Source organism: Eimeria maxima, genomic scaffold (assembly GCF_000499605.1).
Source record: "Eimeria maxima Weybridge genomic scaffold, Emw_scaff634, whole genome shotgun sequence".
In the NCBI taxonomy this organism is placed as follows: Eukaryota; Apicomplexa; class Conoidasida; order Eucoccidiorida; family Eimeriidae; genus Eimeria; species Eimeria maxima.
This window is the reverse complement of record NW_013566653.1, coordinates 8,003-21,721: the sequence shown is the minus strand read 5'-3', so window position 1 is coordinate 21,721 and position 13,719 is coordinate 8,003. Positions and strand designations below refer to the sequence as shown.

The 13,719-nt window shown below is 46.4% G+C and overlaps 1 protein-coding gene across 1 annotated transcript; it reads right to left on the bottom strand.

The window, feature by feature from the left end:
• Window positions 1-11,947: 11,947 nt before the first annotated feature.
• Window positions 11,948-13,309, bottom strand: EMWEY_00039520 (hypothetical protein; the record flags this gene model as incomplete). Its single annotated transcript, XM_013482471.1, has 3 exons — window positions 11,948-12,030; window positions 12,502-12,640; window positions 13,100-13,309. 3 exons carry the CDS (start codon window positions 13,307-13,309, stop codon window positions 11,948-11,950), a joined length of 432 nt encoding a protein of 143 aa, XP_013337925.1.
• Window positions 13,310-13,719: the final 410 nt, after the last annotated feature.

Here is a 13,719-nt window from a genome sequence, read left to right as displayed (position 1 = left end):
AATGTGCCAGAGGAATCAGCAAATCATCCATTTCGTGCAAGATCCAACTAGTGGCTTGGTGCCTGTCCATTCAATCAGCAGCACCCTGGATATGCTACTGTGGATACTGACAGTCAGGACAGACACCTTTGAGCCAACTAAATTCCTAACCGGCACAACCCTCTGGTTTGCAGGTTCTTTCCAGATACCGAAACATCGACGCAAACTGCAAAACAGCTGCTAGAATACTGCTAACGCCAACTAGCAAGGACTGTCAATGAAACTAATGCAAACAACGTACCTGCTTCAGGTTTTCTCTCGGATGATTAAATTGTAAAGAATACAATGAAGCGACTTGACAAGGCAGTGCTCAAGGTGTACTACTGTGGATATCGAACCTAGTTGGAAGTTTAAGAAGCTTAACTCTGACTGATCACCAAATGGCTGTCAACATCCGCCAAGATTTCAGAAATGCAAGTAAGGCTCGCACTATATCAACAATTGACGCACTTTGTGCACTTCACTAACCGCACTTCACTAATCGCTTCAAATGTAGCGCTGCACATGAAACCGGTATACAAGCCATTATCCAACAACATGAGCAGAGTAACGTACAATCTGAAGGTATACCCAACACAAAGCGCTCGTAACCAAGGAACGTCAGAGACAATCCGAAAACTGCACCTACGTCCCACTCTGCTCAAATACAACCCTTTTTAAGTAAAAACCGCTTATATCAACCTTAACGCTCAGACACGACCCTTTGGCCCTTTCCTGGCAATCCAACGTACTGGCTGCTCCCGTATTCAGCCGCCCACCAGGCAGTTACAAAGACTGACATCATCTCCCTAGGAATTAATCAACGTATTTGGCTACACCGCACCTAATACATGCCTCTGTATAGTAGAATTTGGAACTCACCGCCTATGCGCAAGTTGTCGTCGAATGGTTAGGCGGCTGTCGTCAAACCGCGTATCAACAGTGCAACTAAAGTATAAACATACGCAGCAGAAAAGCCCGGCATCTTCGGCTACAATCAATTTGGTCAATTAAAAACAAAACGGCCTTTTTCTCTCAGCTCACTCTCTGCAGTTGCAAAATATGTGACTCAGCTCCTCAGATGCTAGAGTCCACATATTCTCCGCCTACCCTCTCACAAGACCTACAGTGGCGGTACAGGTATACTCGTCATGGCGTACTGGCTGACAGTTCAGTTCAATATCCACTCATCCCCGAGGACATTGGATGATCGGCACATACACCCACCTTGATACAAACTGAAGGTGTTGGACACTATCCCTCAACGCAGCCGCACAATAGAACCGAAGAATCGAGTGTCCCATAGTCAGCATACGCCCCTCATCGATGAACAAGAAAACGAAAATGACAGCACATGGTTCGTACATCCTAAAGGTTCAGCCAACAATTTTGCCATACGAGATTACCATTCACCTGTGAATCCTTCTATAGTCGTATAAGCAGAAGCTAGAGGAACAAACAACGATTTTTAATGGCAGAATCCCCCACGAAAAAAATGTATTTCTGTATTGCTTTTGCACTTCTGCACATCAGCGAATGTAGAAATAGCTTTCCGCCTATCCCCCTCCAACGTACTCCCTACAAATATCACATTGGCACGAACAACTTGGCGAATGGCGACAAAAAGTCATCCAAATGTAACGAGCACTTTCTGGTGGACAGCAGCAAATTCTGCATGATTCTCTACCAATGGAACTGATGCTGTTCTTTTGACATACAGCCTAGTGATCAATCGCCTCAAAACTGTGGCTGCGGGCATTGGGTGATGCTTTTTAGTAAATAGAGGCTTTAAACAAAACTTCCTTTATATTTTGAACAATTCTAAACAATTTTAAATTCCACGATGCATTTATGTAGGAAGGCAATGTTAACTTTTGATGTACTGATGGGTATATCGTACCTTCTGCAATGGCCATAAACAGTCTTGCTGTGCATGCATAGGCCCCAAATTAGCCTGTAGGTGATACACCGCTACCACCAAAACCGCAACAAGCAGCATCACCGATTGAATCGTTATGCTGGCCGCACTCGAGTTCCCTCTTCTTGTTGGGCATACTGTCTGCACGTGTAGTCGCAGCATTCACGTTCAAGAAAATACATGCTAGCATAGGGAGCGAATGAAGTTCTCGTGTTCTGCGTTTATTGCAGATTGAAGTTGGAGTGCACGAAGCTTCGATTCCACTATAGCAACTTCTGGGCTGTTGGCAAGTTCCCCAAGGAGATTTTACCTGTAGCGAGAGGTTTTTCGACCGTGTAGTACACTTCTGCAGGCCTGCCCTTGTCCCGGCAGCACAACCCATATACACGGCATGTTGCATATGCTCCCTGGCACTCTTTCAAATACCTCGTTCAGACCCCATATCCTGCTCCTCTGCAAAACTAGTGGAGCATGTCACTCACCCACTTGTTGCACAATTGAGTACAGAGACACTTTCCCATGCTTTCCATTCCCCATGTTCCACAATACCGCAGTGAGGCCAAGTGCTGTCGAGGAAGATTACGCTATTTCCGTGTATATACTTTTTACGACGATTAAGATGTTCTCGCCGAATGCTCTAGCATCCTCAACCTAATGCATAATACAAGGCTCCCATGTCGTTGCTTTTCCCTTCTTCACCTCTGCACCCTCCACATCAACCAAAAGTGAAGTATGCAGTCTTGTTCCCAAAACTTCCGACAAACCACAGAGCAACCACGCATTCTATTATTCAGCGCAGGATCCTCTTTACGAATACTACACTCCAATGCCGAAAAACAGCTACACCTAGCACTCATACAGATACTACATTTTAAATGTAAGCAAGTCTGTAGATTCTGACGGATCTGCAATATACGAACTGCACTAGCCGTACTAGCTGCAATAACAATTCGCAGGCAAAAACCCATACACAACTTCTAGGCTGGTGGGACTGTTCGCGCCCACTCCCTTCCTCGCGCCCAACGCCTCTCTTCAGCTCCTGCACATAAAAGAAAAAACTCTAAACCAAAATGCACATCTGCAACGTACGCCCTATAGATGTACAGCATCAACGGGACCGATAGACTTGGCAGGTAATAAGATTTTCTTATTCTGTCGCGTGTACACCTGTCAACTCTGTATAGGCTAGCCGTGTTAGCAATGGAAAGACCCTGAAACACTAGCGCACCCTTAGTTTGGAACTGCACACACGAAGCCTTCATCAACCAGTCTAAGGTATCAACATAGCTTACTCCCTATCATCGCAAATACGCGGTAAACCGTAAAGTTACACCTCGAGATGCGATTTACTAACTCAATATAAACTGTTTAGCGACGCACTGGTTCTTCTTTTGGAACCCCCATCCCCCCCATACAGCTCCACCTAAATCCCTTCTTTAATGTGTCCGTCTACCATATCCCAAAGCAAAACTGCTTAATGAGCAACATACTTCCTATTTGCAGTGAGTCGCAACCGATGGACTTCCTCTTTGACGCATCCTCGCTAGACGAACCGAATTCCAATAGCACCATTATATTCTGATCTAACTGTAAGAATCAATGGTAGCTACCTAATCACCTAAAAACGCCAAAAACCCACTAGGCTCAACCCAGCGGGGCTACAAACGGCAGTGCTTGAGCTTACTACCTGACCAGTTCCAGGGACGCCTCACTCTCACAGCACCCATAAATGTCATATCCTTATACCTAATTTATTCCACCTACTGGATTATATGTGGCAGCCGCGCAAATCAGGCTCTCCAGGAAATGTACAACTCACACGCTGCTCATTAAAAAACACCAGTCGTAGGCGCCAACAATGCTGTGGAGAGAAGTACATTGTCAAAATAGATGTGCTCAACGTGTGTACATTTTCAAACCAAGCGGCAATGGTCCAACTCCCAACCATTCGAAAGGTGTCACATTCCTTCCATCTCACAGTATAGTCGAACTCACTTTCTGCAGCTCACCAATTTTCATCGAAAAGAATCCGTGCATCTGGAAATGAGCGATCGGGCGCTCCGTGCTCTCTATGGAAGCGGAAGTCTCTACCGTGCGCTCTCCTTCCTAGCAGCACTGCCTTTTCTACAAGATTTCCGCCTCCCGCCATATGCACACGCACCGGCTGCCAGGCGAAGACAACCACCAATCTCAAACCCGCTTCCAAACCACCTTTACAATCTATGCGGATTAAGCGTGCGCATAATCATTCAATCATGTTGCTTTTATTCAAGTGCCTGGCATACTCCCTGATGCAAAAGCCGTCATTGTCGAACAAAAACGTCGCCACCCTTTCTGCAGGTAAAATAACGATGTACAGTGCGTTGAGCTGCCGAATCAGTATTTCGCGAATGAAAGCATTTATCACTTAAAAGATTATGCCTCTTCAGAGACTTAAGAGTCTACCCAGAACAAGACGATCTTACTGCCAACAGCCAGCAAAAATGCAGCTGCCAGCAGGTGAACCAAAATCCCTCCTCCTATACTACCTTCTAAGGCTGAAATGATGCTGCGCCCGAAAGTGACCAAACTGTTTCAGCCGAACCGCTCTAATAATATCAAGAACGTATAAATTGTCCATGCTGTCACCGACTGGCAAATAAGAAGCAAGCAAACAAAAACCAGATGGTGTATGGCTCACTGCCTGAGCAGTCGAGTAAAGGCCATGCAAGACGCACATAGCTTCAGTAAAAGGAAATAAAAAATCCAGAATTTCTGCCTTTTAGCGGCTATCCCCGCGGCTAGTCAGGCACACGTCTACACAGAAATCCCTTGCATACACATACTACCCATCAGCTGCAACGTAAAAAGCACATTATCCGGGTCTGTAAATGCCACACGCTGTCAGCTACTCGTTGGCAAAACAGAAGTCAACAAAACTGCACCCGGATCCTTGAGCATCGTGAGTTCTATTCAAGCCCTCGCCAAAATCTAACTAAACCCTAAAACTGATTTGACAGTCAACCATAACTTAGCCGCCGCCAATTATCAAGATGTGCATGCCTCTAATACACCGAGAGAGATAGCTGGCTGTGAGCACCGACATTGACAATTTGTCAAGCAGTGTATGCTATACTATGCAAAAGTTCTTGTATGAGAAACTCCAGATGACCCACTGACTGCGCAGTTCAACATATGCTAGGCCAGGAAAAACACCTACACGGAAGGGAACGCAATATCCAGAAGCTCACCCGCCCCAACTTGTCAATCTGTTACATCACGACGCGCAAGTATACTCAAAACTCACTTCCTGGACAGGCAAAAACCCCTGTAAACAACAACCCACAACTCCAAGCAAACAACACAGTGCACCATCCTTCAATCGCAGTGCTTGCTATCATCCTCCGCTGATGCAATAGCGGCAAAATGGTACACAGTTCCGTAGATCCGCAACCACAGGACGAACCCGTCAGTTAGAGTTGTAAACCAAATTTAGCTGTGGTCCTTATGGGACAAAGACATAGGATAGAGTATGCATAGCGTAAGCATATGAACAGACAAAATAATAGGATAGCGCATGACTCTGGCAGGTGAAAACAACCTTACGGTCAAGTACAGCCCTCGTTCAGGAAGGCGGAATGCACTTAAGCTGGTCATCAGCGGCGAAGCGTCAAAGGAAACTAGGAGCACACAATTTGGTAGCAGAACGAAAAGAGTAAACCATGCACAACCCAATTTCGTACTCTTGCATGTTGGCCGTCATCCACTTTTTCCATGCTGGTTAGCAATTATCCACTGGATCCATTGGTGAGCAGCTTGGGCAGGACAAGCACACACTAGAACAGGTTTTCCTTTAGAACCCCATCTACGGCAGTGAGCAATTGAGAGAAATCATTCGTTACTCGTGCAATACTCCTATACACAAAAGGGACAAATCAACATATGTCACATTAGAATTCCGACGCACCTGCTGAATTAGCAGATACATTCACATCGCTCTGTAGCAATAAGCCTGGCGGTTCTGCTGAGAGGCAGATGAACTGCCCCTAACGCCTCCTCTACCAAGCAATAGGAAATGCGGGCCTGTGAAATCCTGTCGAGACAAATGTTCTACGCAAGCACATGCGCATCAAAACTGTAACCTAGGATTGCACCTTCTGGTAGTCACCCGACCTTCGCACCCTTCCGGAATGAAAACCCACTAGCCCTACAGCTGAAAGCAGTGTTCCCTATTATCGGGCGGCAAAGCAGGCACTGTCAATTCGTTAGTCGGGCAAGGTAAGGGCACGACCCCGGAAACCCTCCCTAGCAGACCGATTGCAAACCAAAATGGCTACATTTCCAATTTCAGTAAATCATATACAGTGGGCAAATGCAGCATAATTCGTTCATCAGTTGTTTGTCGCTTCCAGTAGCAACCAAAGATGAGCTGAGCACTTCCAGTGTCAGCTCAATGCATCAGGTTGCATCATCTTACATGCTGCAGTCGGAAAAATGTAGCTCTCCAAAACGCGGGCTTCTTCGGCCCAAATATTGCCAGGGTCTAGTCAAACACAGCCTTTACATTTTGTTGCACAGCAGAAAGTTAGCCCTCAAGTCCCCTCAGAGAAAAAGCACCGACGCTAGAGAAAAAGAGTCGCACTTGCTGCGGTGCACGATAATTATGCACGGGGAAGATATTTCACCTGTCGATGCTGCACCATAAACGCACGACTGCAGAGGACAGCTGCGAAGCTGTCAGCGAAGAAAATGATTTGTTCCACATAGTTTCCCTTTTGTCGGACGACAGTAGACCCACTTGCTAAGGAATATGTTCGACAATGCAAAGTGGCTTCACAATATGACGCAGACATCCAAATTCCGTAACAGCTGAAAACGTAAGTTGAACTCATCGGTGACGATCAGTTGACGACTAAATGCACACGAACAGCGCCAGCCTTCCTCGCATTGAACGATCCTGTTACCCTGTTGCTTGTCAGGGATGTTCGCCCAGATGCCATGTCAACAAAGCCCTTCGTCAGATGCCTTAACAACTTAACTACTCACCAAGAGAGAATTTAAGACCATAGCAAAGTGTTGGCATTCGTGGGAAGCAAGAAATTTTTGCATAATCCTCTCGCAGATGAAATTGTCTAGTGAGTCACAAGAAGCGCACTCTCTAAACAGAAAAGCCATCAGGCACGCTTGTATTATGTAGCCCTACAATACTCACAACGGAACTCAGGAGTATTTAGCAGTCTCTGAAAATAGAGAACGACACGACGCTTTTCCCATTGAATGGTCCTCGCTCCAAAGTGGTCGTCTCCAAAGCGCATCGGCAGGCGAAATTTATTCCACTAGCTACGCTGACACCTAATAAAGGGGAAGGAAACAGGAGGATAAAACTGACTGCCGAGCAATGCTAGAGGCTGGTAGTCATCAAGTAGCAAACCCCAAATGTGCTCTGCAGCTGCAGAGCACATTTGGGGTTTGCAGATGTTATCTGTTCGAACACTGCAAGAAAACTTCAACTATTCGAAAATGCGCTGTATTCGACTACTAGGCGTTTGACCGTTTCAGCGATGCAACTTGGGTTATATATGTAAAATATCACCGCTAATGACAAAATAGAGAGCAATGTATGCTTCTGTTTGTTATACAGACAGCGCATGATGTAGAACAGGTGAGTTCTAATTTCCCTTGTGCCATTTCGAAGCATGGAGCGCACTCTCTGCAGGTGTCACAAAGAAAGGCAACTCAAACCGGCTGGATATTATGAGCTGAAGAAGGCTTCTGAAAGTAACTGCCTTAACATAAAGTAGGCCCACACGCAATGGTCGCGCTGGCCTACGTTCAACTGATACAAAATAAGAGGCAACTCACTTCCTGGACCCAAAATAACCGCCCAACAGACACCCGATAGACAACCCACCAATGGTGCAAAGACGGCATTCGCATTTCGACAAGTTTATTGCGCGCTCCAAACCAATCCGATGTTTCTACCCTATTGTGGAGGCCTTACTTTCTGAGCAAAGGCATAGGCCCGGATTGATATAAGTGGGGCTATTTCATCTGAGTACCTTCCAAATATTTCAACTACAACGGTTGCTTTACAGCCGTGTGTGTGTGCGAGCTCTCGAAATAGCCAGGGGTGCTAACAGTCGCCCTCTCTATTAATCCTTCAAATGAAGCCTTACGTTCTGAGCCAATACATTCCCGGAAAGTTAATGGCACCTTCCTCCCTCTTGGAGCCTGTACCAATATCGGCTAGAACAAATCCATTGCAGTATCGCATTATGGGGGGTGTGTTTGCTGCTCTGCTTCGTCTCTTTTCTGGTGTTCACTGCTCCATAAAATTCCCCACTAGTGTAGTTAGTTTGCAACGTACGTACTGATCGCCAATGGCACCACGCTTTTCATTGGATTCAGTAGGCGCTGTCCACGATTTTTTGCAAAGTAGGATGTAAATGGACCAAGAAAGGAGCCGGAGGAAGATCAATACAATTCATCTTCATCTACCTGAAGCAGCTGCGACGCACTTTCTAAACGCATTGGCAGACACCCAGCTATGTCTAAACGACGTTTAAAGCTCGCGTTTCCATATCTGCAAGCTATTGCACAGACTGAAGCTTTACAACGCCTGTTTTGTAAATGGAAAAACCGAACGGCTCCTTGTAGATGGGGACGGACATCCTTTAAAAGGAATATGCCTCAATCAAGCTTAGGACGGTATGTATCAATACAAGCACGTACGCGTCAATATGTGGTACAGGAAGATTCTAGAGAGCAGGCAGATAACAGTTTCTATAGAGTCGCTCACGAGCTACACAAGCCAATCATATGGGGCGACAACACCTCAAATGTACGCCAAACACATAGGCGCGGGAAGTTAGCTGCTTCTCTACTCACTACCAGCTGTCCGAGAAGCACAGCTCACCGCCTTTACGTCAGATACTTGCTCTTGACTTGATGCCTGTAGACAGCCACTTCACTTTAAGATCGTAGTCCAGTTGCTCTTCGTAGGCACATCATTTACCAGGGTCGTTTCTGTACGCGCTATAGTTGGAACGATGCATGTTGCAACAAATCTGACCCACTGCCTGTACAATACGAGAGCCTCGTTGCCGACTGTTTGTTCGGAAAATTGATGTCACCATATGAACATGCATTGTGAGTACGCCATTCAGATGGTAGATGGACCAGTCCAAACAGCTAACAACATGCTGCATGTAGTACCCATGCCCTCTACCTGTGGTATGCGCGTGTTTGCTGCGCCGCCGCCAACGCACTTCCTGTTGCATGGCAATTACACCTCTACGCCACATTTATGAAGTGATTGGGGTGATTATCCCACACAGACAAAGCGTACAACAATTGCACCGTAGCTTACCAACTGGGACAAGAAGCACGTCCAGTCTGACAGTTCTCAGCAAATGATACGGTGTGCGATCCACCAAGAAGATTTTCAGTCTGCATTAATTGACGACGGCACTGCGACGGTTCTTCGCACATACTTTCTGAGCGTGGAAACCTCATCAATCCGTGTCATTGCCCCAATCGCTAATCCGTGGAATTCCCTCGATTGACGCACCTTCAGCAGGCCGACGCCAGTTGTCACCCGAATTTTGCCTCACTGGCTGTGGCGAATGATTGCCATGTTCGTCCCAACCTTTGATTCCAACGCCAGTATAGACTCCAATTGATGGTGTGTCCAGAAATGCAGAGCAATAAAACCGAATACGCGTTCACGAGGAAGTTCGAGTACTGTGCCATTCCGTAATTAGTACTTACATACTGGCATAATCGAGTGGATTTCATAGCATAAAGACGGGGAATGCAGGCTCAAAAGACGATAGATGTCTATACTTTTAGTCCCCGGTGTCTACGCATTTGCTTCCCGGTCCGTTATGTACTTACATAAGGTTTTTGACAATAGTCCAGTCAAGTAATATTACCCTAAAAAACTCACCCACTGGTGCCCAGTAACAAGCAGAATCTAGGATATGTCCTCGTTGGATACGTGTCTGCAACATTGAAAGAACCAACGAATACGGATCAGTTGCTCACGAGGGACGTGCGGAGCTACGCATGAACCAACGCTTCTGTTGTATCTCTAGAGCGGGCCAATGACTGACAGCCTGCCGGGTGAGGATGACAGGACGATCATTAGAGCGTATAGAGGAGGTTGAGCTGTGCTACGTGCAGTGTGGCACAGGGGGCCACTGTCGAACTCACTTGGATCAAGTTTCTACAACATACCCAAAAAGCTTTCTCTGTGGAGGACTGGGCGACAGTAATTCACATGATGTTTATGATACCACATGCGCATTTGCCTATTGCTCAGTGTTCATCCTGTGTCGATGCGAAATAACGTCACAAGCATGCGACTTACTCGCTGCGTTTTGATTACACCTCGACGGATTCATTGTAAGTAAGCAGCTTTCATATAAGGGCAACCCTGCATCGGCATTTTATATTCAAACCTCCTGAATGTCATTCTGACCGGGTTCATGCTTTGCGTAGGACTGACGGTCTGTTTGTGGAACGCTTTCCCTGCTGTATACCCATCTTGATTGGCTGCCACCCTGATAACTGCACCGATAGGCGAGCAAGATACCACAACGCATTTGCTTTTCTCAGGATATCGTATCTAGAGGCAGTCAGTTGAAGGTTACAGGATCTCCCAATACGTACTCGCTGCAAAGGCCCAAATCCCCAGTTGCCCGACTGTTGTACAATGATATGGATCAAAAGAGTTCTACTTGAAGTTGTCATATTGCAGTCATGTGGGCTCCTGTCAGCGGCTTGTCTTGATATTCGCTCCACTCGACCCACAACCTGTTAGATTTCCACGATGCTCAGCCCTCGGAGGCACATCCACCGTACATTTGAAGGGCTTTCACAGTGTAAACACTGTACTAAACGACCCTCACTTTGTACGCTTGTGCGTGCCCATATTCGATATTTTGCATGCAACCCACTCCCTGAGCGTCGAGTTGTGCAAATCCGTGCTGCCGAACACCGTAATACCTCTTTGGTGCTTCTGGCTTTCTCTGCATGGAGAGGTCTAGATGCAATCATGCAGTCTTAAATACTTTACCTAGTGTACAATCTGAAACACTGGTTTCCCGGTTTGACAAGTGAGATTTGCCTACTCCCTTCAGAGTACATGAACAAAAAATAATGGCAAGCGGACAGTTCTTACCCAACTGGACAATGGTTTAAGTCTTAAGAGAACACTCCTCAAAGATCATGTTGGCCAGCTCCAGAATACCTCCGGATTGCAGATTTTTTGGATACTTCGGAATTCTATTGCATATTTCTTAAGTATCCGACTTAATGAAGCATCCAGCGGGACCTATTGAACATCCCGGATAGGGTTATGTGACTGAGCAGCCCGGGGAGTACACGGAGTACACTGAAATATGTAGGCGGCTCACGATCTGACAGCAGTCAATGCCATGTGCAGTAGAGACCGTCGCCGATAGGCAATCACGTTCTTAACGGATTTGCAGCATCACATGCAGGGAAAATAATGCCATTATCATTGCTCTTGTTGGTGCCGAAGTTGGAACCCGCGAAGCACCCCAACTTCACTGTTGGCGTCAGGATGCGCCACTGCTCAAACGCACTAGAGGGAAATCCATAACCATAATCCCGATGTTCAATGCTGGAACGTTAGCCAATACAAGGATTGTGCAGTTCCCTATTTTTCTACCCCACTATACGCACAGGCTGTAATAGCAGAAACTTTTAAGTTAATGCTGAAAGTATACAATTCCGTCCTCTAGGGTTTGTAATTTGTTCTGTCTGTCGGAAGGGAGCTCAGACCGCAGGTGGGAAGCATAACACCTAACGATGGATGTTACATACATCCTTCGAGAAACAATTAGAAACCATGTTCACGGTTCTTTGCACTGGTTGTTCACCAGAAAAAGGATAGCGCTGAAGGGTAACCGCGGCAACTGTACCTACAAAACCTTAACGCTTCAGTAGGATGAACGCTGTTCCCCTGCACTACTTGTCCCTCTTTGTGGATGCAGTTGAATCTTGTCACATCAGGAGAGATTCTGGACATTTCCAATGTAGGAGAACGCACAACCTGTGTAGGTTTTGCTTATGTCCGCGAATTACGCCTGTTAGCACGTAACCGCACAAATATACAACAAACAAACCACTATAAACTGCCATAATAGATGAGGATAAAACGCACAAACTACATATTAAAGCATGAAGGCCAGTTAGTTGACCTACCAAACGGTTTCGACGAATTATTCTTAAGGACACGGATGGGCATTAGTTTGTGTATCCTATTCTGTTAAACCATCAGAATTCTTCGTGCACCTCACCCTACACGCACGTATACCTTTGAGAATGCTATGGGGTATTGCTTTTGAAACTTGACGAACGTCCTGAGGATCAATGCAGAAGCACTGCTCTGTTACCTTCCGCTAGAACTAATTGCTTATCGTTTAGTCATTAACAAATTTCACAAATGAAATTTGACGAGGAGCCAAGCCAGCGCCAGCTATAACGGATAGTCAACGCCAGCTATATTACATGACATTAGGCAGGCATGAAACCACGTCGCCAGCACGGCCACTCACGGTCTGTCGTGTCGGTAGGCGGTTTCAGCGCTTCTGGCTTGTTCTCATGAGCCAGTTCGCCAGCAGCGAACTCCAAGATATGCGCGTTTCTATGCGAACCTATTGCTTCGGCCAGAAGTGCCTGATGTCCCGTTTTCGTCTAAACACAGCCACAAAGCGCGCAGTGTGGACTTCTGGTAATGTTTGACAAAATTGACGAACTTGCTGAAGACCGTTGCGGAAGGGTTGCGCTACTATCTTCTGATCGAACTAAATTTGAGTCTACTCTACGTGGCACACTCCCTGGATTGTCAACTAACTAAGGCTAGGAGCGTACTCTCTGCAGCAACACTTGCTCATTTGCGACACAGCAACGATGGCAAGCAACGAATTGCTGTGGAGCCGCCATTGTGATGCAGGCTTAAAGCGAGACTGCAGCAAGCTAGCATTAAAGCTCACTCCCTAGGAGAATGGAGTGTGAAACGTTAGTCTACCGTGCTATGCTAGTGAAGCTCCAACCATTTTTATCAATTTCCTATTGCGTTAATAGAGCGTTGGCTGTCTAAGACACACAGTGAACCACTGAAACATGCGAGCAAAAAATCGGTGTACAACCCACCATCTTCATGTCGTGGAAATATATCGAAGTTAGTCCTTTGCGATAAAACCGTTTAGCAATTCTCCACCGTAAAGCTTCAAAAGTTCCTGGGTTTCCAATGATGAATTCATGAAATATGGTCGCTTCCTCTTGTCGCATCAACCCACCTCCTGCAGCGACAGCGACATAGGGAACCATATCCGTGAAAATCCTACGCATACCAGTGGTCATTTCGACGAGGTGAAAACACAAGTACTATCAAGTATATTTCTCGTGAAGCGCAAGTCAGGCTGGCCGTTTCCTGTAGTTTGTCTTGTTTCTCACTCTCTGTGTACTCAACAACGGCATTGGATGCGTCGACTGCCCAACGCACGAAGCAGCAAACATTAAGATGCCCCCTGTTATCTATCGACCCGCTCTTAACCCTACTCGAACCGATGCACCGCGTACAGCACGCCTAGTCTCCGTCAAACGAATAGATGTTGTCTGCTCGGAGGTGCTCACATTCTGCACATTTGCATGGGAGCCACATTCAGTTCTCGAATAGCCTATAGGCAGTGGTCCTTGAAACGCTCTCCTGCAGTGTTCAACTAACCACCCATACAGCAGCGAGGCGCCATCTCACTCTATACTCGTGTGGT